The 26745-nt window shown below is 45.0% G+C and overlaps 7 protein-coding genes across 7 annotated transcripts; 3 read left to right on the top strand and 4 right to left on the bottom strand.

The window, feature by feature from the left end:
- Nucleotides 1-1961: 1961 nt before the first annotated feature.
- On the bottom strand, nucleotides 1962-2979 carry LOC6551479 (coiled-coil domain-containing protein 25). The gene is made up of 2 exons (XM_001978476.3): nucleotides 2867-2979; nucleotides 1962-2795 (listed from the first exon to the last, which is right to left on the bottom strand). Exon 2 carries the CDS (start codon nucleotides 2770-2772, stop codon nucleotides 2143-2145), a length of 630 nt encoding a protein of 209 aa, XP_001978512.1. The 5' UTR covers nucleotides 2773-2795; nucleotides 2867-2979; the 3' UTR covers nucleotides 1962-2142.
- On the top strand, nucleotides 2948-4586 carry LOC6551478 (gastrula zinc finger protein XlCGF26.1). The gene has a single exon (XM_001978475.3). It carries the CDS (start codon nucleotides 3156-3158, stop codon nucleotides 4536-4538), a length of 1383 nt encoding a protein of 460 aa, XP_001978511.2. The 5' UTR covers nucleotides 2948-3155; the 3' UTR covers nucleotides 4539-4586.
- Nucleotides 4587-4680: 94 nt separating this feature from the next.
- LOC26527051 (small integral membrane protein 4) lies at nucleotides 4681-5329 on the bottom strand. Its single transcript, XM_026981706.1, has 2 exons — nucleotides 5073-5329; nucleotides 4681-5004 (listed from the first exon to the last, which is right to left on the bottom strand). Exons 1-2 carry the CDS (start codon nucleotides 5224-5226, stop codon nucleotides 4919-4921), a joined length of 240 nt encoding a protein of 79 aa, XP_026837507.1. The 5' UTR covers nucleotides 5227-5329; the 3' UTR covers nucleotides 4681-4918.
- Nucleotides 4681-5331, bottom strand: LOC6551476 (uncharacterized protein C12orf73 homolog). Its single transcript, XM_015155905.2, has 2 exons — nucleotides 5073-5331; nucleotides 4681-5004 (listed from the first exon to the last, which is right to left on the bottom strand). The coding sequence occupies exon 2, from the start codon at nucleotides 4911-4913 to the stop codon at nucleotides 4728-4730; it is 186 nt and encodes a 61-aa protein (XP_015011391.1). The 5' UTR covers nucleotides 4914-5004; nucleotides 5073-5331; the 3' UTR covers nucleotides 4681-4727.
- Nucleotides 5332-5422: 91 nt separating this feature from the next.
- LOC6551475 (AP-3 complex subunit mu-2) lies at nucleotides 5423-7542 on the top strand. The gene is made up of 6 exons (XM_001978472.3): nucleotides 5423-5793; nucleotides 5855-5942; nucleotides 6004-6329; nucleotides 6401-6560; nucleotides 6634-7086; nucleotides 7193-7542. The coding sequence occupies exons 1-6, from the start codon at nucleotides 5759-5761 to the stop codon at nucleotides 7376-7378; spliced, it is 1248 nt and encodes a 415-aa protein (XP_001978508.1). The 5' UTR covers nucleotides 5423-5758; the 3' UTR covers nucleotides 7379-7542.
- Nucleotides 7543-12849: 5307 nt separating this feature from the next.
- On the bottom strand, nucleotides 12850-18313 carry LOC6551474 (innexin inx2). Its single transcript, XM_015155904.2, has 2 exons — nucleotides 16682-18313; nucleotides 12850-14105 (listed from the first exon to the last, which is right to left on the bottom strand). Exon 1 carries the CDS (start codon nucleotides 17814-17816, stop codon nucleotides 16713-16715), a length of 1104 nt encoding a protein of 367 aa, XP_015011390.1. The 5' UTR covers nucleotides 17817-18313; the 3' UTR covers nucleotides 12850-14105; nucleotides 16682-16712.
- Nucleotides 18314-18986: 673 nt separating this feature from the next.
- LOC6551473 (innexin inx7) lies at nucleotides 18987-25364 on the top strand. The gene is made up of 4 exons (XM_001978470.3): nucleotides 18987-19239; nucleotides 23150-23833; nucleotides 24088-24797; nucleotides 24857-25364. Exons 2-4 carry the CDS (start codon nucleotides 23600-23602, stop codon nucleotides 25245-25247), a joined length of 1335 nt encoding a protein of 444 aa, XP_001978506.1. The 5' UTR covers nucleotides 18987-19239; nucleotides 23150-23599; the 3' UTR covers nucleotides 25248-25364.
- Nucleotides 25365-26745: the final 1381 nt, after the last annotated feature.

Raw genomic sequence — 26745 nt, 5'->3', positions numbered from 1 at the left:
TAGACTCTGTTGCACTTACTGCGCTTGTGGCATATGCAAAGATAAAATGTGGATATACATATATTTCCTTACCGCACATTTGGATTTTCGGATGCGGATGCTGCAAGCTTTATAAATTAGGTAAAGCGCCGCCTGTTTTGAGCAGCTAAACCTAGCGATCCCCACCAGGCTTTGGATGACTTGGCTAGCTTTAGTTTCTAGACCTTGATTGCAAAAGTTATAGACATTGTCCCCATTATTCAGAGTGCATGAGTTGTTCTTTCTGAGGGCCGCAGCTTAGCTGATCCGTCAGCAAGTTGGCGAATATTTTAAATTTATGCGCAGCGGTTACCCCTTGCCCCCTGCTAATAGTGGACCCACTGCTGTGATGGATGACCTCCTGCCACCGCTGCCAGCATGAGTAATGGCCCAAATGTGAGGCGCCAGGAAGCCAACTAGTGCAAATAAGTGCGATACTTGATTGCCAAAACACGAGCCTTAGTTTTTAGCCAGCCAATTGAGCCCAATGTGATTAATCGTAGCTGCATGTGCAGCTGCAGTCGCTCCGCAAGCCACTAGCTAATCAGTTAGTAGATCCAAGGAAGCCCCAAACTGCGCCCTCCAATTATGTGTGTTGTGACTGGAATTGGACATCCCCCACTTGGCCAGCACAATGTGTGTGCTTTCTCACCATTCCGAGGGGTTTGCTCGCACAGCGAGAAAAAGCGAGCTCGTGGTAGCCCAAGTAGTGTGTGTGGGTGATGAAGCCATCACTTGTTTCGCCCAGTGCATCCATGCTGTGGTGACAAATGCAATAAAGAGCAAAAGCGAGACGCTTTCGTTGACGAGGGTTGGGGATCTGTGGGGGCATACTGTTGCCAGTTTGATTAATGACTACGATTGCCGCGACTGATGGCCAAAACGGGACTTCCGTGGGATGCGGGGGGCTTGCCGGGGGATTCCTTTGACAGTGACCCCGGTTCGGCCATGCCACTTTCATGGCCATGCCACTTTATTATTGCCCGAGAAACTCACATACATACACTTTTACTTTGCTGTCTGTCCAGGCGGCCATAAACCATCGCCATCGCCATCGCCATCGCCATCGTCATCGCAGTCATTTTAAATCAGAGAAAACAATGCCACAGGCGCCGGGAATCAATCAGGGGAGGCGGATAAGGGGGCGTAACCAGAGTGCAGCCCCGCTGTCATCAATGTTTACGACTGGCCATAATGACGGAGCACAGCGAGAAGGAGGAGATTGGCATGGCATAATCAAAAGGACACGCAGCCTCATCAAGTTCTTCGCATGGCTCTTTTCGGGGGCTTCCCCTTTGTTGTTTGCCCGCCATTGTTGTTGCGAACAATGCGTGAAAATAAAATGCCCGATAATGAGTGCGTTACCGAGCCGAAAAGAGTGGCGCTCGCTGACCCAAGATTTGCCAGCCGTGTTATTCCGTGCCATTCATTTCCATGTGCTGACGGCAAATTGTCCAGAAACTCAAAAAGGCAACAAGCCGTTGAAGCCATAAAACGGTCAGCAAACAGCAGAACCTTAAAAGACGCCCCCTCTGTGTTATGAGCACTCATAAAGATGGCAAATTAACTGAAAACCCAAGCATCAAAGGCTTAAGCTGCAGATGCTGACAAGGCCCATTAAATTGTGGAAAATGTGACAGATGATAGCGCGACTATTCTTTTGCACAATCAAACGCATCTCAGCCAATTCGAAATGTGTTTGTTCATTTTTTTTAGCGGGCAATTTTTAAATATACTTGTGGTGCTGCCAGAGTGTGCGTTTCTCCTAATGTTAACTTTACAGACGTGCAGATAACACAAATATGTAGCTTCACAGCTTCATATCGATAACTCAATTTTAGGCTTGTGCTTAACACGCCACCTGTGATCATGTATGGTTACTTTGAACGGGCAAGCAGTTCATTCATAAAAACAAATTGGTTACATTTTAAATTAAAATCGAAGTCTATATTTTTCTTCTCACACTGCAATTCTTTGGCAATGCTCCCGCACAGGTTCTAAGGAACCAAATATGTGGCATTTACAAAAGGCTATGCGTTTGATAGAGTAACAAATGTAGAGGAAGGCGAAAGATATTGTGGATAAATGCGAGGGTGCACCAGGACTTGGTCCTGCCCCCGGGGACTACATGAAGTCATCCGATTCGTTGCCCGCATCGTAGTTGGTGCGCATGTTCTCCGTCTTCTGGAGGGACGCATAGCTGCGAAGCTCCGCCTCCAGCTCCCGCTGCTTGGCGGCCTCCTTCTCCTTCTCGCGGCGCTCGCGCTGCAGCTTCTTCTGATCCTGACGCTCGGCAGCATCGCGCGCCTCGCGCAGTCCCCGAAAATCGGGGTGCTCCTCCTCCGTCTTGGTCCTGTTCAGACGGTTGACAATCTCGTTGATGCGCTTCTCCAAGCGGATGCGATGCACCGCCTTCTCGTTGTGGTAGGATACTTGGCCGGGCGCCATGTCCGGTGTCTTCTTCAGGTTCTCCCACATGGTGTACACCACCTCCAGGTTGTTCACCTTGTTGCCCTGAATGCTGTTGGCCTTGCACAACTGAGCGGCGTCCACCAGCACATCGGTGGGTATGTCGTCGATTGTCTGTCCCTTCTGGAGCCGCAGGTACACGTGGGCAGAGGACAGGTCGTGGACATGGAACCACACGTCCTCCGGCCATCCCCATCTGATCAACTCTTCATTTTCGTGCTTGTCGCGACCCATATAAAGCATCGCCGGCGGCTGGACCACATTGCTCTTGAAGTAGAACACCATTGCGTCAGATCCCAGATCACGAACTGCAAATAGAAGGGTTCAAACTGGCTGCTACTGCATCTGCTCCTCTTAATTCCGGCGAAAGCTGTTTTACCTGATTACCGGGAATAAAATATGTTTTGTTAGGAGGCTTGATTCAAGTCCACCTCTAGTTCAGTGTGACCAGACCACGCCGTGCCCGAAATTACAAATACAAATGAACACAGTGGAACTCGCTTAGTACCGATTTCTGTGCGACTTGCGATATATTCATCCTCCGTGTTTATTTTGGCTTCATAAGCTCGAGTTTGTTCAATACACAGTTATTAGAAGTACTGGGTTTCATATTAAATCAACGTTGTTAAACATGGAATGTTTGCTTTAAAGAGAGAGCACTGTAGTTGATGTTCTTCTTCTTCCACAAAGCTACAAGCTGGTTGGTACGCCTCACGAAAGCCGTTTTGAATCGCATTTTGTTAAAGAGCCACAAAATGCCTCTAACCCTTACCCGGGAATCCGCTCGTGAACTCTGTCGCACCTGCCTGCTCCAATTGGACAGGGAACCCATCAAGGCAGAACTCCAATCAGAGGAGATTCCAATCAGCCAGGAGCTGCAGCAGCTGCTCAACATAAATCTATCGCCGGATGTGGAGAACCAGGAAGTAGACCAGCAGTGGCTGCCCAATGGACTGTGCCTGGATTGCAGGAGCGTGGTCCAGAATTTCGAAAAGTTCCGCAGAAGAGCCGAGGAGAGCAGGAAGCAGCTGCTGGAAATGCTGAAGAAAGACCCACGGGAACCCACTTTTGAAGTGGTCTACGACGGCAAGGAGGATGACCAAGAGTCTCTGCATAGTCTGGAGCCACCTGAACCCGCTCCAGACCCAGATCCCATCGATGAGCCGGCTATAAAGAGAGTCAAATCCCCCCGAAAGCCCTTCAGGGGATCAAGGAACACCCTAAAGTGTTCCGTGTGCCGGCACAGCTTTGCCCACCAGATCACCCTAGCAGCGCACATTCGCAAGGTCCACGAGGGCAGCAAAAGGCCCTTCCAATGCGATCAGTGCGAGAAGGCCTACAGTTTCATGGGCGGTCTGTATACCCACATTCGAGAGGTGCATGTCCCCAAGGAGCGGCGCCATCCCTGCGACCAACCAGGATGCGAGAGGATCTACACCAGCCGCATAGCCATGCAGAAGCACAAAAGGCTGAAGCATAGTCCTCGCGAACGGGATGCCTTGAAGAAATTCATCTGCGAGCAGTGCGGCGCCAGCTTTAACCAGTCGGCGAATCTAAAGTACCACCTTAAGACGAAGCATCCCACGGAGGACGAGGTGGCCGCCAGGGAAGGCGGCAGCGGCGAGCGCCATTTCTGCGAAATCTGTCAAAAGGAGTTCCATTCACAATACACTCTCAAGTACCACACTTTGCAGCAGCACGAGGTGCAGGAAGAGCTGCCCCACGAATGTCAGGTCTGTGGCCGCCGGATGGCCAAGAAGTTCATGCTGCTGCAGCACATGCTGATGCACTCGAGCGACAAGTTGCCTTGCGAGCACTGCGGCAGAAGATTTGCCAGGCGATTCGAACTCGAAGCCCACGTGAGAGCGGTACATTTAAAGCTGAAACCCTTTCCCTGTCGCCACTGTCCCGAGAGCTTTGCTTCGAGAAAAACCCTGCGGCACCATGAGTACATACACACGGGAGAGAAGCCCTACGTTTGCAACATCTGCGGACAGGCCTTCCGGCAACAGACGTGTCTTAAAAACCACCGGAAGGTGCACGATAAGTAGTCCTAGGTAGCCTTGAATAGTTTCTTAAATAGACTGATTAAGTGGAAACGTGGTGTCTTTTGAAGTTTCCGGAACAGATGGCGCTCATCATGGGACATGAATGTGCTATACCAACAACCCCTTTCTCAACAAACAGCAGACATTGACTTAAATAGCTTTAGTGGCCAGTAACTTGTCAAGTACACAGTATTAGGCAGATTCCGGTGGCTTTGCGATGGGATCCACCTGTGTGCTGTGCTGCTCCCGTTCGATGTAGGTTTGCAAGTCCTCCAGAGGCTTATAGTAGAGGTGTACAGCCTGCGAACCGGCCATCATGGAAGCCAGGGCGCAGCCGAGGAACTTCATGTACTGACCCCAGGAAACTCCGGCGGGCATTTTGTTCAGTCAGTGTTTCTCGCGGCTAGCGCCTGCAGATGCTGCTGCTCTTCCACGTAGTTCTTCGCCTGGCGGCGCTTAAAAGTGCGGTCTGCAAGGAAAAAATCCCGTATAAGTAAGTAAAAGCGAAGTAAGGTATTTTAGTCGGAGCAGTCTCACAGAAATTGGTCTCGCCCACTGTCCAATTGATCATGGAGAACTCCAGGCCGGCGCCCAGCAAGAAGAAGAGCGGCAGGAAGCGGTAGACACCGAAGCGTTTCTTTCCTGGCCAACTGTCCAGCAGACGACGCACCGATCCGCTGTACGGACTCATGTGTTTTCAGCCGGCGATTATATAATTCCGTGTTTTTTTCGTTAATTTCAAGGCGAAATTAAAGGGTGCCGTGTTTGTGTATTGCCTCGTCACATGTGTGCGTTAGTTCTGTAAATATTTTTATTGAGAATGTTAAGTTCTGCTACTTTGTTTATTTATTATTTGCCAAAAAAAGGGAAGCTTCACTTGCCACACGTTTAATTTCCATTCGTTCCGTTCCGCAGCAATCAGCTGTTCAATTAGAGATGTGCGAGTGCGCTAGTGATGAGTTTGCGTGATATTAATTAATAAAATACAGCTTTAGTGAAGAAATACATAATTTGCTGAGTGGTGTGATTTTTAAGTTCATAAGTTTAACCCCATATGAAATCAAAGTTCGTTTATTTAGGCCTGTCTTAATTTCAGCTTAAATGATTTAGCAGTTATTGAAGCGCCTCGTGAGCGTAGTAGTTGAACACCTTCGCACTATCATCTCTAATGATTCATCCCTGAAAAAAACAGAGCTTAAATAGTAAACAATTTAGGCCGAATTATGATACACAGTCTGTTTATAGTGAACAGCGGCGGGTAAGCCATGCGTACAAATGCCATGTGAAGTCGATGTAGTAACTATATATCCGCACTTTAGTGAGGTCTTCCTGGAAAAGCACTGGCGCTCGGTTGTCTCGAGATCTGTGTGCGAATACTTCCTTGACGCCCAGCGCTCCGCTCCATATGTGAGTCGCCCCTGCCACGTATGGGCTATATGTTGACTATATGTATGCCTTTCTGTTGCAGGATGTGCCGCCGGTGATAGCCACGCCCCACTACTACCTGATCACGGTGCAAAGGGACACGGTGTCCTTGGTGGCTGCCTGCAAGCAGGAGGTGCCGCCGCTCTTTGTCATCGAGTTCCTGCACCGCGTGGTAGACACCTTTCAGGACTATTTTGGCGACTGCTCCGAGTCCGTGATCAAGGACAACTATGTGGTCGTTTACGAGCTGCTGGACGAGATGCTCGATAATGGGTTCCCGCTGGCCACCGAGAGCAACATCCTCAAGGAGCTGATCAAGCCGCCCAATATCCTGCGCACCATTGCCAATACGGTGACGGGCAAGAGCAAGTAAGCTTATTGATGCTCCTCCGTCTTTGCCCTTCAATCATCTCAACAATCCGATTGTGTCTCTTCAACAGTGTAAGCACCACCTTGCCCTCGGGTCAGCTGTCGGCGGTTCGCTGGCGCAGAAGCGGCGTGAGGTACACCAACAACGAGGCGTACTTCGATGTCATCGAGGAGGTGGACGCCATCATTGATAAATCGGGATCCACGGTCTTTGCTGAGATCCAGGGATACGTAAGTTTAATTTTTGTCTATAAAACACTTGACTGCATTAGTTATTCCTGCGGGTCTTCTTATTCACTATTAGATCGACTGCTGCATCAAGTTATCCGGCATGCCAGATCTGACGTTATCCTTCATGAATCCTCGCCTCTTTGACGACGTTTCCTTCCATCCTTGTGTGCGCTACAAGCGCTGGGAGGCGGAACGCCTGCTCTCCTTCATCCCGCCCGACGGCAACTTCCGTCTGATGTCGTACCACATTAGCTCCCAGTCCGTGGTTGCCATACCCATCTACATCCGGCACAACTTCTCGATCAAAACGGGCGAGCAGGGGCGTCTGGACCTGACGATTGGCCCAAGAAACACCCTGGGTCGCATCGTGGACAAGGTGAAGCTGGAGCTGACTATGCCGCGCTGTGTGCTCAATTGCCTATTGACGCCGAATCAGGGAAAGTACACCTTCGATTCGGTGACCAAGACGCTGTCCTGGGATGTGGGACGGATCGATGTATCCAAGCTGCCAAATATTAGGGGTTCGGTAAGAATATATATTGAGACATATCCTTTTGCAAGAGTTATGTATCTAACATCTTATATTATTTATATTTGTATCCCAATAATTATATAATGTCCTCGCCCCCTAGGTTTCCATTACGCCCGGGACGACCAACATCGATGCCAATCCATCCGTGAATGTCCAGTTCCAGATCTCGCAGCTGGCCGTCTCAGGCCTAAAGGTAAATCGCCTGGACATGTACGGCGAGAAGTACAAGCCCTTCAAGGGCGTCAAATACCTGACCAAGGCGGGCAAGTTCCAGGTGCGGATGTAGACGAAATCATCATCCGGATTCCAATTCCAGCTTTAATTAAGTGCTAACGTTAAGTGTATTCCGTTGTATTTTGTCATTCGATGTTTTCGCCCTCGCCTCTCTCCCCCTCAATCTCAATTATGTATCTATATCTACCCATAAAATTTTAACTTCAAGTGTGGTCACCGTGTCGTTGTTCTTGGACGGCGTCGCCATATTCGAAGCGTAAGAATGCGAGAATCGATTGGGAATGGAGTCGCAAGTCTTCGAGTGGCGTGGCGTGGCGTGGCATGGCACGGCAATGGCTTCGTCGACTCCACTGCACTGCAAGTCACTCCACTCGATCGCAGTGCGCCTGGCAACAGCCGGCGAGGAAACCAATAAATTCAAATGAAAATGCAAAACTTGATTTTGCAGCCAGGCCAACGCATTTAGCATACGAATAGTGTGTATACATCTTGTTTATAAATGTGTGTGAGCATTGCGAAGGAGTAGAGACTCGCTAACGTACATTTCTAGGCAAGAGTGCAAAAAAGTGAAACATTAATCAAATTATAGAGCTATAACATTACTCTTACCCCACACATTTTGTAAAAGAAAACTAATTGAGTTGCAATTTGACTATTCTATCAAATTGTTATTCATTATTAAATGCATTCGACAAGCACACGAGGTTTCACTGTGCTGGCTCGTTATCTCCTTATACAAGCTTAGCTGCATTTTTGCCTCTGGCCGAGACCGGTTTCCCCTGCCACGCCCCCGATGCCTTGAACCGCCCCCCTTAACCCATCCCGACCACAAGCAGCAACAGCTTCTAGGCTTTTGGGCGCGGCGTGCAACGGTAGCCAACAAGCGCCACCGAAAGGCGACGTCGTCCATGGCTAGACATGTTATACACACACACAGAGAGCCCGAAATGTTTGGGGCTTGGACGCCAAACGGGTTGAGAAAATAACTCTGATTTCGAGTCCAGTTCGCGAGTCATTTTTCAAGCGTGGGAAACAATCGTTGAAAGGCAGCAAGTTCCTTAAGAACAGAATGAAAGGAGGAATGGGCAGCACAATTCGCCACAGCATGGCGGCATGCCCCAAAATCCAGCGGCTTATTTACAGCGGGCGACACGGGTTCGTTGCCTCAGTCTTTCGTTCTGCCCTCGTAGGGCTTCCCTATCGCTATCTCTGTCTTCCTCGCCACAGAATGAAAATCCGCTGGCATTTAGCCGCCGTAATTGATAGCACATTGCATACGTTGCGATTCTAAATGTTTCCCATCCCATTTGCATTTTCCAACGCCGGCGGAGAACAATTTAAAGTCAAGAATTTAAGGGCAGCGTCGAGAGTCGAACACGTAATACCCAGGCAAATACAAAATTTAGTCGCTTGTCTGCTATGAATTCTCATACTTTAGCTGTGAATGTGTGTTTAAGACTTATGCTAGCATAAGATTACTCCGTTAAAAAAATGGCATCTTTTTATATTTTATAAATGCATACAGTAGTATAAATGATGAATTGACACTTAAGTAGAACAAATCAGCAAGGGTGTCACTTAAGTATCACTTAAGATTGCGAGCTGGAAATGTTAATTGCGCTTGGAATTGTTGCAGTTCATGAACAGACCTAAATCACTTGATTGTGATTTCAAATGAGCCGCTTGAGGTGTCGATGAAGCCTCATAAATTTCCCATTTAATCGAGAATGCACGTGATTTCGTGCCCACCTTCTAGTTTTATTCGATACAAAGTCCTGTTCACTCAAAAATCATTAGATGTTTTGTAGCTTCTGTTTGGTAAACGTCTTTGCTCCAGTAATGTTTAACCATTAGCATCTCGCTAAGTGGTTTTAAATGAATGCAAATGCAGAACTGCATTTGATCTACTTGCAAATGGAGGCGTTTGAACAGCTCGAGGCTTAATTTTTAAGTAAATTTAAAAATGCTCTTTCATGCTTAACTTCTTAAGTAGTGTGTTTGTATATCGTGAGTTTGCAATAAAATTATGTATACTCGCAATGGCATTTACATAAATCGCAGACCGATGTCACTTTTGGACAACTATTTAGTGGGATTTCCACGGAAAAAGGGATAAGCAACTTATGTTTAAGATTGTTTATTTCATAAATGCTATATTTCTTTCTTAACATCCTTGCAGTAGCGGATCATCTGTGATAATGCACATTGTCAGTTATAGTTTCTATGTGCACTACGAAACCTCGAAAAGTTCACTAAGGCTAATGGGGCCTTTGGCCCCAAACAAATTCGAGTGAAAGACAAACAACAAGCATTTGTCATTAGCGCAACAAGGTTGCGCCCCAACTTACCCCCCAAAAAGAGGCAGTGGCGGGTGGGGAAGGGGGTTACTGTAGCAGGTCGTGCAGTTGCATTCGCCGTTCGATAATAATTTATGCAACTTGTCGCCGGTGCACTAAGCAAATGTTTAAACTCTGCTTGTTCGCAGTGTTTGCCTTGCTTTGTGCTTCGCCTTTGTTTGTTTGTTTGTCTGCTTTGATTGCTGTTTGCCCAACTTTGCGAAAGGTGTTGAATGCCGGCCATGCCAATTGGATCGTCCCACATGGTTTCAAAACTATGGGCAATATATGTATAAACCAGAGCACGAACCCCCCACAGATTGTCTAATAAGCATTCGAGCGTCTGGCCGGCTAATTAGAAACGCTGATTGTCTCCGCAAGGAAATGCGGGGCAAGCGGTGGAAAATTGGGGGTAACTGGTAAGCAGATCCACCGTGTGGGTATTGGAATATGGGTTACCCAGTAGTAGTTTATCAGTAATATATTAGATATAGTACATAGTAGTAGTAGACATGCGTGCCCTTTACTTTGATTTGAAATGCTTACTGTTGAAATTCTGTCAAGGAAGTAGGTTTTATCTAAAAAGACAGATGTATCGCCGATGTATCCGACGGGCATTCCCGACATAAAGACGCCTCCACAAACTAGACTTTCTGTGTCAGTGCGATGAGGCTCATTAAAAACGATTGAAACTTCCGCCATTCGATGGCCCTAGTAGAACTGAATCCAGAAACAGAGACAGAACCAGAACCATTATCCATATCACAATCACAACATGAATCGGAATCACATATGCCACAATGTGTGTTTATGGAACGCCATATTTCAGTTGAGTGCAGTTTCAATCACTTCGCTGCTTTTGCAGATAAACAAAAGAACAAATGACTAACATTTCGATCCCCTGCCATACACCACGGTCCTTAATTTGCGATAAGCAAAATATACGAATATAAACTGCTTACGCATACTGTAGCAGGCAAATGTTTTTCTTATTCCACCGATATCTGTGATATGCTAATGCCAAAAGTCTTCATATGTGAATTTCTCGTGTGCGTCGACTAATTACCCAGTGTCACAAATTGTTTTTAATTAATCGATTTATAAGAGGTTAGAGGTCGCTAGATAATGGACGATATTATTTTTGCGGGAGGGGGAACTATGTTATGAACTTAGTTCGTATGCATCTTGGTTTAAATCAAGGTATTAAGTATGCCGCCGCATACAATACCATTCCTATAAATAACATCTACAGAATGGAGAAATTATTAAAACAGGCCAAACTGGAAGTCTGTTTTCGCCCTGTTCAGGTAAATTTATCGCATTGAGTAAGGAGCACAAAGAATTAAAACAAAAACCAGACACAATTGCTACAAAATAAAGGCGAATAAACAAAAGAAAACCATACAAAAAAAAAAAAAAAAACAGTCATTACAATAAATCAGAGACGACAAAACCGTCAACTATTCACAGACTCGCAGCGAAAAGCGGTCTTTTTGCAAATAAATAAATTGTGTCTAAAGCGAAATTTAGGGGTTGTGTGAAATGGGGCTTACGTAAGCAGTTGTCGCAACAGCCGCCAGAGGCCGCCACTAAAATTGATAGCATGGGGTGTGCGAGTATGTAGGTGATTTGGTGCCGTAAATCTTTTGTGCAAAACAGCGCGAAATTAATTTGACAATTGCAAGTGCAAGGTCATCAAAAGGGTGTGTGTGTCTGTGTGTGGCACACCACGGAAATGAAACCAGATACCTGGGGGAAATGCAGCACGAACTTTGACCAGGAAATACTGGATTATCTCAATCGGTTGTCGTGCTAAATTTAATGTTCTGTGCAATGTATCCTCATTTGTCCAACTAAATATGCATACAAAAATTAGGCTCTGAAATGTATTGCAAATACATTCAATTCACAGCACAGAACTTTGACATTTGCTATTGAGGGAGTTCCTTGAACCCAGTTTCCATTTATATTCGCATTCGCATTCCCATAACGATTTCGCTTTCCGCGGCTCCATGCCGTAATATTTATTTACGTATTTATTGAGGCCAATTGCAGCGTTTAACTCAATTTGATATGCTAATTTGCTCAACATCTCCCCTGCCTTCTATTGCCACACTTTCCACGTAAATTGCTCAAGAGACATGTAGACTTAGTGAGTGACTCGGGTTCCCGATTCCCCGATTCCCGCGATTGCAGCACTATAGAGTTACTGACCCACTAAGTGAACCCGCAGAAAGACACGCAATTATAACCATAACTTATTAAACAGATCAACAAGAGATGTTGAAAATATAATACTTTGCACTCAACAGCACCAAACAGCTCATTTAACAGGAACTACACTTGAGATCTTTTATTGCAATAGGACCTTTGAAAAAGCGGGAAGTACGTGTCTTCAAAAGCGTAGAGAGCCAACTCATTTGCGGTGATTCTAAGCGAATGCCCTGGTTTAAGTCGATTCGGCACGTGCGTAAGTGCGATAGGTGGCATTCCATATAAGCAGGATATGCTGAGACACCTGTTAGACAGTTTGGAATAACTTTGAGTCAGCTTTATTTATTATTTTGTTGGAAAAACAGCCCTAGGCCCTGTCTGATATCGTTATCAAAGCAGTTATTTATCTCTCTCCTAAAATAATGTACATTTACGAGTAGGCAGTAAATAGGCAGTGAGTAAATACTATGCAAACAATTGTCATCAAAAACTGCACTCGGTCCAATGTTGATTTAAATGCCCAAAATAAGATATGTAGACCTGCACGCGTGTTTATCTGAAAGGGAAAATCCTAGGATATAACACTGTAAAGCGGCTTTTCTCGGGAAAACACACACATTCAGAAAAGCGGGTTGTGGAAAGGGCCGAGGTCAAAGACCATTAGAAGTCAAGCGGCCAGGTTCGCTCCAAAGTTTGCGTCGCGTAAACACGTTTCGGGAAAACTAGTCATAAAAAGCAAAGTTTACAAGGCGGGTACACAACACCCAGAACCTTTAAAGTGTCCACAGAATTTTGTTTGTAATTGTTCTGGGTAAGCACACACAAACATATAGAGTACGATCCCCCTGAAACTTCACCGAATCCCACGATAAGATAGATTTTCCATGTTTGCTTCGATTTTCCTTGTTTTATTTTCTTGTTTATTTTCGCATGAAATGAAGTTGTTCGGCTCGATTACAAACAATAAATCATATTAAAGATCATAATGTTTTGGGTGTTTTTATTCTCGTTTAATGTAAGTATTTATAAGTATATGGAATTGAAATTGAAACTTATTTTAGGCTTGGCTCGTTTATCGCTTCGAGGATAAACGCACAGTTTACAAACACTTTTATTTGATTTTCGATTGCTTTTTTTAAATATTGCTTTTGAGTCTTTCATTTTTTTTTATCTTTTCCATTTTAGGCTTAAAAGCTAGATGTATACTTCTTGCAGTTTCATTTACAAAAATATATACGTCTATAAATATATATTTAAATATATATATATGTGTATATATATAAATTTAATTACTCTTCTTTTACGATGAGTTCGGGTGTGTGTAAAAAAAATTGCGCTAAACTAAATAAATGCTACCAAAGATATGCAAAAAAAAAGGAGTTACATAATTATAATTATTATTTGCTGGCGAAAATTGCTAAATTAGAAGAGTAAAAATTGAAATAAAATGTGTATTATTATGCTGGCGTTTTGTCTTTACTAAGTGTAAATTATTGTTTTGTTTATTTTGTCTTCTTTTTTTGTATTTTCGCATTTTTTAGATGTCTTAATCAATGATCACAACTCTTAGCATAAATGTTACTCGCATGTGGCATTCATAAATATATTTTTTTTCGGTCCGTCTGTATATTTATGTATAAATATATATGTAATTGCTTATTAAAAATATATAGGGATGTATATAGATCTATCATATCTCAATTTGTTTGCAGCTGCACAAAAAATATATGTATGTAGTTTAAAAATGTCTTTTCTCCTGTCTTTCAAAGGTTTCCAGAATGCTACAAAATGGATTGGCTGTGGGATTTTCGGTCCAGTCGGGAAATTCTTGGTTTTGGCAAATGGAAAATTTGATTGTCTTGGGACCGTTGAACCAATCCTATCCAATCCGATACCAATCCACTTTTTAAGCTTACGTTTCTGGCTGCGGCTAGTATCTGTTATTTGTTATATTATTGTTGTTTGTTACTTTATTGTAATTGTACGTGTCTTGTTGTTGATGCAAAACAGTAAACACAAATCGGCTATTGCTTGCGATCTTGTCTTTTACCATGGAATTCGTTGATATGTGTTCATTAGCTCGTCATTAGCTCGAAAGGCCTCATCTACATTGTCGGCTTCCATTATCCTCCCTTCGCTTTTTGCTTTTCGATTACTGATTTCCCCATTTTCCGACATCGTCTTATCATCGTCTTATCATCATCTTAACCCAATTCCGGCTGCGTGAAACTGAAAAGAAATAATGAGATCATTTTATCTTATAATACTTTTGTGTTTAATAATACAGGAATGACTGGTATAGTGTTATATTGCTTAAGATTAAGGTGGGTTTTAGCGGCGATAAGATTTTGGGGAATAGATTAATTTGTATAGCTTATGAATCACAAGTTTTCTTTATTTCGCACACCATTCTGTGTGCCGAAATGATAATTTAATAACTTTGAATTTTAACCTAAACTTTGAGTTTAACCTAACAAATTTCAAGTACCTGTACTGAATTAATTTCCTGCCAATACAATAGTTTTTTGACCATAAAACCCATTTCCGCACCTGTCAAACGTTCAAGACTAATCACCTGAGAATTTCCAATCGCTAGGAAACAATAAATCATCCCAACATCGCCATTGTCTAAATTCAAACGATGCATTTCCATTTCAATTTCAATTTCAGAAATGAGTGCGCTCTCATATTGTGAGTTTCACTTTTGGCCCGATGCGAGTTTGACACTCTCGCTTGCTCTGCGCTAATTGAAAGCAATTAATGCAATTAAAAGCCTGGGAAATGAGTTGCTGCGTTAACAAATTAAGTGCGTGAATAGTAAAAATAACAAACAAAAAGCCAATACCATACAGAAAGGCACATTCAATAGGGAGCAAAAGTTTTCGCGTGTCTGTTTCTCGTTTCATTCAACTTGGCGGCCAAGTGGGTTGGTGGGTTGATGGGTGGGTGGTTTTGGGTGTGACAGAGCGGTCCATTCATTAATTCATTGATACCTCAAATTGGCGGTCAGACGAAAACCACATACAAGCCAAAATACACATGGATGTACATAGAACAGAGAATAGAAAACAGCAACCAGCGAACAGCGCTTACTTGTTGATTATGATCATCATCAAAAGCTGTGGAGGCCGCTTAAATTGTGTGCCAGCCATTAATTGAAACTACGGATCTACAGGGGCCTGGATCTTGTGATCTCTGATCTTGAGGTGGGGCAGAAAAAATGAAATGAAAACGTGTGCTAATTGCAACACTTTGTCACCAATCAGCGGCAACAGCATCTGTATCTGTAACTGTAACCGTATCGTATCTGTATCTCGCACCGCACCTTATCAAATAGTTCTTTCTGTTGCCCCGAGTGGCCCGCCTTCGATTAGATAAGTGCCCATGCCCGAAACTCTTACTGTCACGTACTGTACGAGTATGTGGTTGCCCAACTTCTAATTGGTATTGCATGTCTCAAGTAAAGTCAGTCCCCAACGAGAAATGTCTGCACATTGGGCAACGCTGCCCAAGTCGGCCCGAGCAAAACTCAACTCCGCGCTGATTACGAGTCGAGTCCGACGAGCAGAGACCCGAATGTCGAGAGCTCTTCTCTTATCTCCGCCACCCGAGGTCTCTGTCCCCAAAAAATGTCCACACCGCAAAAAATATTGGATGAAACACAAATACCAAGTTGCTATATGAATGAGTAGAAAGGAATCATGCGGAATCAGCCGGACCAGTACCATAACTAAAGTTCAAGAATCTTTTAGACATTATTATTATTATAAATAAGTATTATTTTGTCTCGGTTTGGTGATGGCAACTTGGGTCGCCGCCGGAGAGTCAAAATCTTGAGACCCTGGCAATCTAAGAAAATCTGAAGCCATGGAAACGACTAATAAATAATAAGCTTGTTAGCTCGAGTGTGCGACCATCAATAGTGTTTGAACTTAAACTACGAGATACCCTGTATGCAGGCGATACATATGAATCAAAGTTTGAAGAAAATAGGGATTTGTATAGATCATGTCAGCCATATGTAGTTATATCAAGAATCTGGTATGATTTTTTCAGGGACATCTTGATAATATGACTTACTATACTCGCAAGATTTCTACTTTATGAAATTGAATGGAATTAGCTCTAAAACGAAAAGAAACCAGTGTTACAAAGAACCGAAGTCAGTGTGTTCAAAAAGAAAAAATCGTCTCTTAATAAAAACTGGAAAGTCTATGCAAAGTGCCTATGGAGGTAAAACTACCCTTTCTTTTGGATTTTTCGAGGGCATCGAGTAGAGAAATGCCAAGCCATAAGAGGACAGAAAGAATCTTTTGCCCTGCTGGCAACAATCTTCAACTAACTGGTGGTCAAACTGGTTTGCCCCCTACTCTCGACTTCTCTCGTTCTCTTCCATCTCTAGTGGACCGTGTGTGTGTGAGGGGGATCGAGCTATGGCTGGCTGTTGCGCATGCGCAGCTGCTGTCCTCCTTGCACCGAAGCCGCTTACGCTTAAATGAGCGTAAGACCAGAAGAACTATTTTTCTCTCTCTTACTCTGTGAAAAGTGTTTCTTTGTTGTGTTGGAAAAACATAATTTTTATTGTCATTAGTTAGGTCTTCTCTAATAAAGTAGCGTCGAAAAAAAGTAAGTTACCTACCAAAACAAAAATGGTATATCGTATGTAAGTATGTATAATCTTAAGATCTAATCGAGGTTTACATCGAGTGGAAGTGTGGCTTGGGCTAGAAGCTAACTAAAACTAGTGTCTGGATGATAATGGGGAAGTGTTTGGGATAGTGTGAGATGTTATAAACGAGACTTACTGGCACTCTGGCACACGGCCACGCCCACTGATTAGGCGTCGAAGGGCCGCTTGTGGGCGCTATGCTCATCGCCGCCCATTTCGCGGGACAAGTCCGAGATCACCTCCTTGTAGATGAGCGGATCGATGTTCTTGCCCAGCTGGTAGAGCAGGAACCAATCACCGATGTTGCACTTGTTGGCCACCAGTTCGACCTCCTCGCTTTCGGCCAGACGGGAACGGGCTCGGAGCAGGAGATGACGCAGCTTGGGACCCGCTACCACGGCGATTCTGTAGATCAGCGATATTCCCGACATGATGCTCAGGATGATGAACCAGAACCACAGGAACACGTAGATCTTCTCGTTGACAATGTTCAGGGGCAGCACGCACAGACCATCGTGGGTCTGCACACTGCCGGATGGACCGTATTTGTGGAACGTGCATTTGGTGACCTTCGGGAAGACCCGCGCCATGGGATCAATACGCTCATCGGGCTCCAGCTCGGTGAACTTGAGCACATCGCTGCCGTAGGTGCTGAACTCGCCGTCGAGGAAGAAGTCCACAAAGTAGATCTGTCCAATCACATTCACAAAGTTCAGGGCTTCGCACACGAAGAATCGGAAGGCGTAGAAATTGTGGCGGTTCAGGTTGCCAATGAAGTAGTCGACCAGGATTTTCTTGCGATCGTTCTTGCACTCATCGTTCACAATGGGGCTGTTGAGGTCCATGACCAGCATCTTGAGGCGTCCACCCTCCCAGGACTTCCACAAATAGCGCGGCACGTAGAACAGGATGGCCTGGAAGAAGAGGACGAAGCACACCCACTGGTAGTACTTGTGGTACTTCACCTCGTCCTCGCCCTCCACATGGGAGCCCACGCCGGGCTGCACCACATCGCGTCCGGTGATGCCCGTCAGCCTCTCCGGCACGGTGAACGTCGAGTAGATCCAGCAGTAGGTATCCATCACGCCCAACGGGATCTCGTCCACAATGCAATCGATGGGGTCACCGATGTATTGACGCGAGGTCACCAGCAGGGAGAAGGCGATCAGTATGATCACCGTGGCCTTGTAGTGCATGCGAAAGACATTGTTGTCGATGCACACCTGGTCGATCTTCAGCAGGCCCTTGACGGACCCAAAGACATCAAACATCTTGTCGGCCTGCTACTCTATAATATGCGATCTGCGAGGATTCTTTGTTCCGGCGGACACTGCTACTCCTGGACACTAACGCTGACTGTTGCGGATCGTATCAGTTGCCTGGTGACTTTTGCTATGGGGCTTTCGAGTTCCTCACACGTTGGCCAACATTACTCTTCAGTTTCTGTTTCAAGAATGCACACGAAAAAAAAAGATAGTAGTAACTATCGGGGAGAGTAGCGTTACTTGGGATTTGGTTTGGCACTGGATCTTCGGCTTGGATCCCCCAGAGAGCTTCGTTTCTGTTCGGTTCGAGTTCGTTTCGCGCTCTCAACACCAACGCGACAACAAAAACAAAACAACTTGAGTTTCGAGGGGGCGGTGGGGGCGACGGTTACCCAGGTGGAAGTCTAAACGCCGTCGCAGCAGCGGCACTAAGCGCACTCTTCGAATAGAAAATACAAACTGTTTGGCTTTCCGCTCGGTCAAGTCGCTTGGCTGTGCTAAACGCCGTTGCCGGAGCGGTGAGATTCAGAGAGCGAGAGAGTGTTCTCTTTTTGGGGTGGATCTTGTTAAACAATGGAGTGCTTGTGCTTACTTTACTTTTATTTTTGTTTCGTTTTTCAATCCTCTCCCGTGCTCTCGCGACTTGGAATGGCTGAATCTGGACTGGACTGGCATGGACCAAACAGGGTAACATTTCCCAATCCTGGCGTGAAGAAGGAGAGGGGTAGAGAGTGACTCAGTGATGCTGCTCGAAACTGAAGTTAAAGACACAAAACGCCTTAATTATTTACCTTAATTTAAAATATGCTTAAAAAATGCATAGCATATCGTTGCACTTTGCGCCTTGACTGCAGCCTTGTTCGCCATTAACCCTAGATTCGTTTTATTTCGGCCCTGTACGTTTTTAAAGGTTAAACAGAAATGTGTACTTTTAAATTTCATATCAGTAGAATTGGTTAGCAACTTCTACCCTGTGATAAGTTTATTTATAACGAAAATTAAAAATCCCAAGATAGTACATAACAAAAACTTTATTATCTAACTTAAACTATTTTATGTATAATTTGTTGCGAATATGCTAATTTGAAATATTTTCGATTTCGAACATACTTATTGCATACCTTCTGGTGTTAAGCCTGTTTTGTTTTCAGCAGCATCGCCGAGATTTATGATTTAATATTAATGTCATCTGGCAACGCCGACGCTCTCGAGTCTGGCGATGCATTTAACCCCCCGTTGGGGCACTTTTTACTCGGACTCTGCCATATTGGAGCTGCATTTGCGTTAGTATTTGTGTGTGGAGGCGACAAGTTCTTGGAACCCGTTGTGTTGTTGCTTGTGTACATCTGGATACTGGAGTGGATTTCATTTTCGACATGGGAGCTGCTGCACCACCGACAAAAGAACAAGCAAAGCCAGGCACAAAGCGGTGAGTGAAAGAGAGAACACAAAGGAGATGGAGATGTGGCGATGCGGGAAAACACACTGGAACTCTCTGCTTTCACTGCATCTCTACCTTCTACCTGCAGACTTCCTTGTATACCTGCTGATTTTCAAAATTACCAGCGTACACGAATTTACCTGCGTTGCAGGTATAGTCGAAGAATATTTTTGCTGTATTTTTCATGCCCTTTTTGGTGGAGAGAACAGAGAACCCTAGAAATGGAAACGAAACGAAAACGCGACTACCTGTTACACCGCTCTTCTTCTTTAAAGCGCTCTCCCTCTCCGACTTCTTTTTTGTGTCCATTCTTCGGGTTCGACATTCTTCTTCGACCTGTTCTCCTTCCGTCAATTCGGAGCTATAGCTATAGCTCTCGAGTCCCTCGAAACTATCTCAATTGTAAATTATACGTTTCAATCCCGAAACAACGCCGGCTTATCTGGTCGGTCTATATGTATGTAAATAAAAATAAATAGGTATATAAAGCAATACATAACAGCGAACCTATGTAACCACCTTATACTGCTCTCAAGTGCGTGTACCCGATTGTACAAAATAATTAAAGCGGTCTAGATGTGGCAATACGCGGCTAGTTCCAGTAGCCCGATAAGAGATAGAGCATTTGCCATGGGAACCGAACTGCTTGCCGTGGGTGTTATAACACCAGATTCGTAGATCTGGGTGATATGGTCGGACATTGGGGATGTCTGAAGGTCCCACTTGGCAGACTTCACGGTTCGATGCTAAATTGCGTTCCCATATCAAATAAGACTGCTGTACTTGGACAGCGAACGAAGTAATTTTAAAGAAATAGAGATATTAAGACCGACAACGTAACTCATTCATGGAAATCACCTCCCAAGTTGATCGTTTATGTGAGTGGAAATCTCAAAATACAGCCCCAGGAGGGATATAAATTATGTTAGCAAAAAACTCGTAAAAATTGCACCAATGGCACCTCTCAATCAGTAAAGATTAGCTACTGTCTGAATAGCAACCTGAGAAGCGGTTATAAATTCATTAAGCCCATATGTCAGTATACCTTTATATACAAATGTAGATATGTACATATACTGTACACATACGTGTATGTACATCCCTAAATGAGGCGACTACTGTATGGGTTATAAATAGCCGCAGAAAACCGCAGAGAACCACGCCGAGTCCAATAAATCAGATAGGATCACTTCGGATCGATTGCCATTCCCCCCGACATATGTATGTATCTCAAATATACATATCTCAAATTTCACAAGTTTTGACCAAAATGAAATCTTGGAACACGATAAGACGCCTTGGGAAATAAATATTTAGAAAATGTTTGTTGATCGCAGATTGTTTACGGCTTATGTTTCTTTCTCACAACTTTCATATTTCTGCAACACCGGAAACAATATTGGATCTTATGCCATTAAATGCTTGTATATCTTTCTGTTCTTCCTATAGTTCAGGGAGTCTACATTTTTTAAACAATCACCAATATCGCCGATTGTTTTCTGTGCATTCAGGCTGAGGCACACGCCTAATTGTTTCGCCTTAGTCATCGTCTTCATGCGAAATCGAACATCAACATATCAGAAACTTCCACGAAAATCGTCTGCGTCACGTAAAACAATCTGGTGAAGAGCAGATACTTTTGTACATCTCTCTATTTATTATTCGGCTTGTTCACGATCAAATTGTCTGGCCTGTGCCTACTTTTGGAGATTGGATCTTTAGTACGCGTACATCTTAGGTGTGATAACCAAAAGGTCACAGATTTCGCCTGGGGCGACGCTAATGTTCAACGAACAAGTCTTCTAAATCACGTGCACTAAGCCCGATGTGTTCGGAATAATAATTATCGTAGACAGACAGCATTTGCATATATCGCATTGCAATCGGGTTAATTAAAGAAACGCAGAAACTTCTGTAGATTTCAAAACACTTGTCAGACAGTAATTACTAAGATTTGGGTTTGGAAAGACTTGACCCAAAAATACATATTTTCATGATTGGAGGAAAACAACTTTTTAAGCTCGGCTATTTTACGATTAAGAGATCAGCGGGGTCGGCTTAGATACTAACTGGTTTTGGCAATATATTCAAAGTGTTTATACTTTGCAAATAAATAAAGGAATATAGGAGCGAGCGATACCTAAAATTGCATCATTCGCCGTATGGAATATCACTTTATTAGACCGCCGCCCATCCATCCATCAACGATTTCATTTGCATTGCGCAACCGAATTTGCGCCGAAAACACTTTCACTTTTCAGCAGAATTTTGTTGCAACGAATGCGAATATATCAATATATCGATGTCGGCATTGCACATATGAACAGATATGTACACTGGTATTGCTTATGGCTGGTAATTGAATCTGCGGCCGAGGGTAATACGTGTGGAGCGCCTTGCTTGAATGGTTCGAATTTCGATTTCATTGCGGTTTGCTTTATTTAAATTTCAATGCAAAATGGCAAAATGCAAAAGGCAGAAGGCAAAAGAACGTGTATCAGTCCTATCAGTTGTATCAAAATCTGGGCTATGCCAATAAGCAATGCGACTGATATTCGAATATGAATCAATGAACTTTCGCCAGCCAAATGGCAAAAGAAGAAGGGAATCCCAAGCAACTATTCGAGCAGTCAACCGGCTAAAAATGTTGCAATTACTAATATAGTCAACTGGTCTCTGGTTACGCACGACTTCTACGTGTTATGTGTAGTATGTCCGTAAGGGAGCCTTTGTCTATCTTATCCGGCAATGTTTTGGAGCGGCCACTTAAGCGCTTAAGTAATAAGCACCGAATACAAATGCCTAGGCGAGCTATTTAGATAAGCAACAGATATAGATACTTGTGAGCTGATAGTGCGGATCTGTGGCATGGCATTCCCTGGCCAAAAAGTAAATGAAAACAAGCCAGTCAGTGACTAAGAAATAAATAACTAGTCGTCTTTTCTGTCTTTTCTGGGATTGACTGGAAGATAAGATTGTCGGGGGCCGCAGAATGAAATATAATGGTGCAGGGTGAATATCCACCTGATTGCTGTGCGTGGAACCTTGCACAGATATCGCCAAAAAGCAAACAGCCGCGCCATAATCCATCGGAAGAGGAGTCTATATACATAGCGCCCCGTCTAGCACTGATCTGGGTCAATAAGATACCGAACCTCGTCCAATCAACCCACCCCCCAAAGCCCAGACGCAAATATTTCCGCCTATCCATCAGAACAGTCAGCTTGAATCACTATTGGGACGATAGCGGCACGCTCTAAGATCCGGCGAGTTCCAGATTACGGCGGAGTGATTTCAATGCAGTCTATGTTTATTCTTAGAACTAATCGACGCCATAATTTGCATCACTAAGGGCTATTCATCATGTATCTGGAAGTGTAACTACTGCGCTGATATCCTGAATCTCTTGAGTCATATTGTATATTTTCCCCCACTGAATCATATTTCTTAGGATTGTTGTCCCTGTGCTCTTGGATCTTTAATTTAGATTGGACGGAAGTTACTCACCACTCACCCACCCGCCAGGTGGAGATTAGGCCAGCTTATCGATGAGGTAGGCCCTGAGAAGATGGCTTTTAGTTATCTACATTTCTCTCGCCCTCTCTGCCACTTTCGCTCTTGTGAGAACCCTAGCGAACCTTAGGGGTTCAACCAATTCGGTTCTTATGGAGCCACGAGCCGAAGACATGCCGAAGCTCTCGAGTTGGGGCGAAAATTGAAAAATGACCGAGAGCTTGTGCACTGGAAGAATTAAATTGCTAACTTCTGAAAGTGAAACCTAACTGCCACAGAGTGTGCGCTTCCAGCGAGCTAAGACCTAAACGCAAATCCTGCCCAGTGTAGGGCGCTCTAGTAAGTTCTCATATTTCCCTTACTCTTTTCTTGGACAACTGTGAAGTAAACTCAATTCAATTGCTGATTCGGCATTTCCGTGCGCGTCTGCCCGACGAAGTTATCTTATCGGGCCCGGAGGGCTCTCCTGGCCAAAACTGAGCGGTCGATAAGGCGCCTGAAAGCCCTCTCCGACGAACGCAGAACGCAGAATGGTGATAAAGATCGGAGAACGGGGAACGGAGAACGGAGAACGGCGCCCGGAGACCGAAGGTTCTGAGACCCGGAGACCAGGTGCAGAGTCTCGAGCCTTGCAGTTACGAGGAGCTAGCCGCGGCAAGCGGAGCGCACAAATCCATCCGACTCCAGAAGCCAGCCCGTTTGTATTCGCCCCGCCACCCAACTATAATTATCGTAATCATCGTAAGAAAGCGAACGAAGTTGAAGAAGTGGGATCGGATCGGATCGCATCGGGGCCAGAACCTAACCCAAAACCGAAGATAACGAAGGCGTTACAATGCTGAACACCTTCAGTTCGGTGAGGCAGTACCTCAAGTTCGATCTCACGCGAGTGATCATCGATAACATAGTGTTTAAGCTGCACTATCGATGGACCTTTGTAATACTCCTGGTCGCCACCCTTCTGATCACGTCGCGCCAGTACATCGGGGAGCACATCCAGTGCCTGTCCGACGGCGTGGTGTCTCCGGTCATCAACACCTTCTGCTTCTTCACGCCCACCTTCACCGTGGTAAGTTGGCGGGGTCACCAAGGGACAGCTAGTGGAGGACACCAGGGAATGTATCTGTTGAGAGCAACTGTTATCTATTTAATCTTTGGCAAAAACTAAAACAAGGGTAATCGTTGTGTTGCTACGATAACAGTTGCCGCATATCCATTGTTAGCATGATCAACTGGCTGGACAGATTTCCTTCAAGCATCCGGCTTGCAGAAGATACTAGATCATATTCGACAACTTATTGACATACCTTGCACCCCAAATAGGTACGTGACCAGAACCACACAGCGTACAAGCCGGGAAGTGAGCCACCCGGAATAGGGGCGTTTGATCCCGAAAAGGACACGATCAAGCGGCATGCATACTACCAGTGGGTGCCCTTCATCCTGTTCTTCCAGGCGCTCTGCTTCTACATTCCCCACGCCCTGTGGAAGAACTGGGAGGGCGGCCGGATCAAGGCCCTGGTCTTTGGCCTTCGGATGGTGGGTCTAACGAGGTACCTGAAGAACGACAGTCTGCGCATCGGCAAGCTGAACATTCCCTCGATGGCGGAGGCGGAGGAGCGGGTGAAGGACATTCGTCGCACAATGATCGACAGGATGCGGTTGAATCAATCGTGGGGCGCCCACTTGGTGCTCGCGGAGTTGCTCAACCTGGTGAATCTTCTGCTGCAGATCACATGGACGAACCGATTTTTGGGCGGTCAATTCCTCACCCTGGGACCGCATGCCCTAAAGAATCGGTGGTCCGACGAGCTGAGTGTGCTGGACCTAGTATTCCCGAAGGTTACCAAGTGCAAGTTCCACAAATTTGGTGACTCTGGCTCCATTCAGGTGCACGATGCCCTCTGTGTGATGGCGCTGAACATCATGAACGAGAAGATCTACACGATTCTGTGGTTCTGGTACGCCTTCCTTTTGATTGTCACAGTTCTGGGACTGCTTTGGAGAGTTTTCACCCTGTGCTTCTACAGAAAGTAAGTGGATATACATATGTTTAGATGATGTCGTAACCCTTCTAACCCACTTTAATCAGTGTCACCTTTACCCGCTGGTCTCTCTATTGGGCGAAGCCTGGCCAACTGGACGAAAAAGAGATATCAGCGGTGATTGCCAAGTGCAACTTCTCCAACTGGATGTTCCTCTTCTTCCTGCGCACTAACCTCTCGGAGTTCCTGTTCAAGAAGGTCATCTATCACCTGGCCAGTGAGTTCCCCAATCCCGATAACGACAACGACATCAATGCCTATCGAGAGGCACCGCCCATGCCCGCTAAGAACCGTTACCCGGACATCAGTAGTCTGGATACGGTGGACTCGCCCCTCCTGCACCTCCGACACAATGCCACGCCCTCTGCTGGCGGTACAGCGCCGCCCACTGGAGCCCAAGGGCCAACGACTTCGGATATGGCCAAGCTACCTGTATAATTTATGCATTTCAATTAAAGCTAGGCAATTAATTACTGCAGCTTTGTCTTGTTTGCATCTGTTTTTTTTTAATTTTATATATGCCCATTTCATTTTAAATATATTTATTACTAAGAGACTCGGCTTTCAGCTTGAAACAACAGGTTTTTTCGGGGCACACATAAAGCAAACCTCTCAAAATGGCCGACAGAAAAACAGTTATTTTGTGTGTGGTATTTTGGAAAAAAAGCGGCTAAAAAGCACAACAAAACCAAAGCCGACCAGACACCTTTGGAGGGGCGTGGGCGTGGGCGTGGCCGTGGCCGACAGTTTGTGTCGAGCGGCGAATGCGGTTGGGTGACCCAGTTCGAGTGATCCGTTGTGGTTTCGAAAGTGTTTGTTTCTGAGCTGCCGGGCCGAACCCAGTAGATCCATCTGGCTGGCGTGGATGGGTCACAGTTGGTGCCCTCTAACTGGGAAGGTTCAATAGACGTGCATGAGGGGATCCCGAGCTGCTGGCGGTTTTCCAACAGTGCCCAGGCCCACGAGGTGAGTTATTGCTACTTGAAGTTTATTAGATTTGCTATGGGTTTTGTTGTTTGGGAAATTTCACTGGTCCCCAATGGAGATCCTAAGATAATAGTCAGAGCTTTCAGCCTACGCACCGCATTGAGACATTTACACATGCCCCTCTGTCATATGCAAGTCCATTTTTGGAGCGGTTTCCATTTGACTTGTCTTTAGCAATCAATTAGTACGAGAAGTTTTTGCACTTACTTTTGGCAAGCGTTGCCAAATCGGAGCCCCAATCTTGCGCCACTTCGCGGCGAGGTGTAATGGCAAGCTAGTTATGACACCTGTGTGCCACCAAAAGCGGTAGCCGCCATTCGAATGGGAATCCAAAACCAAATCTGAGTCTGAGTCCGAGTTCGAGTCCGAGTCAGAGTCAGAGTCCCCATTGATTAGCTGACAAGATTTCGCTTTGATAGTTTGCGGTCAATGCCAACCGGCTTGGATCGCACGAATAGCGCCGCCTGACAAAAGTTCAACTTTCAAAGCACTTCGAGGGTAGATACTATATAATATATTTGCCGGCAGAAGAAAAGGGGTCTTCGACGCGATCAGGTTTTTTTTGCATGGGATCGCCACTTTGATTCTAGTTTTTTATGTGAGACAAACTCGATTTGGGATTGTTCTGTTTTATTTTCTTTGGCTGTGTTCTTTTCGGTCCGATCGCCGCCTGCATATCAAGTGATTTCTTTCGTTTGGCTGGCTGTCGTAAAAGCCCCAACAAAGCAGAAAAAGCCAACTCTCGATATAGCAAATAATAAATAATGTGCTAAGCTCGCTCTGTCAATGCTCTAGACTTTTTGGAGTCGTTTGCTTGTGGGGAACTGTTTGACATACACATATTTCATATTTACCACGTATCTTTAGCACCAAATCGAGTATTTGGTTGCTGTAGAAACGGTTGATTCTCACCCTCGGAATCAGTACATTCAACCATTCGACTTGATCA

Source organism: Drosophila erecta, unplaced genomic scaffold, assembly GCF_003286155.1.
Source record: "Drosophila erecta strain 14021-0224.00,06,07 unplaced genomic scaffold, DereRS2 tig00000126-arrow-pilon, whole genome shotgun sequence".
NCBI classification, from domain to species: domain Eukaryota; kingdom Metazoa; phylum Arthropoda; class Insecta; order Diptera; family Drosophilidae; genus Drosophila; species Drosophila erecta.
This window is presented reverse-complemented; position numbering and strand designations above follow the sequence as displayed.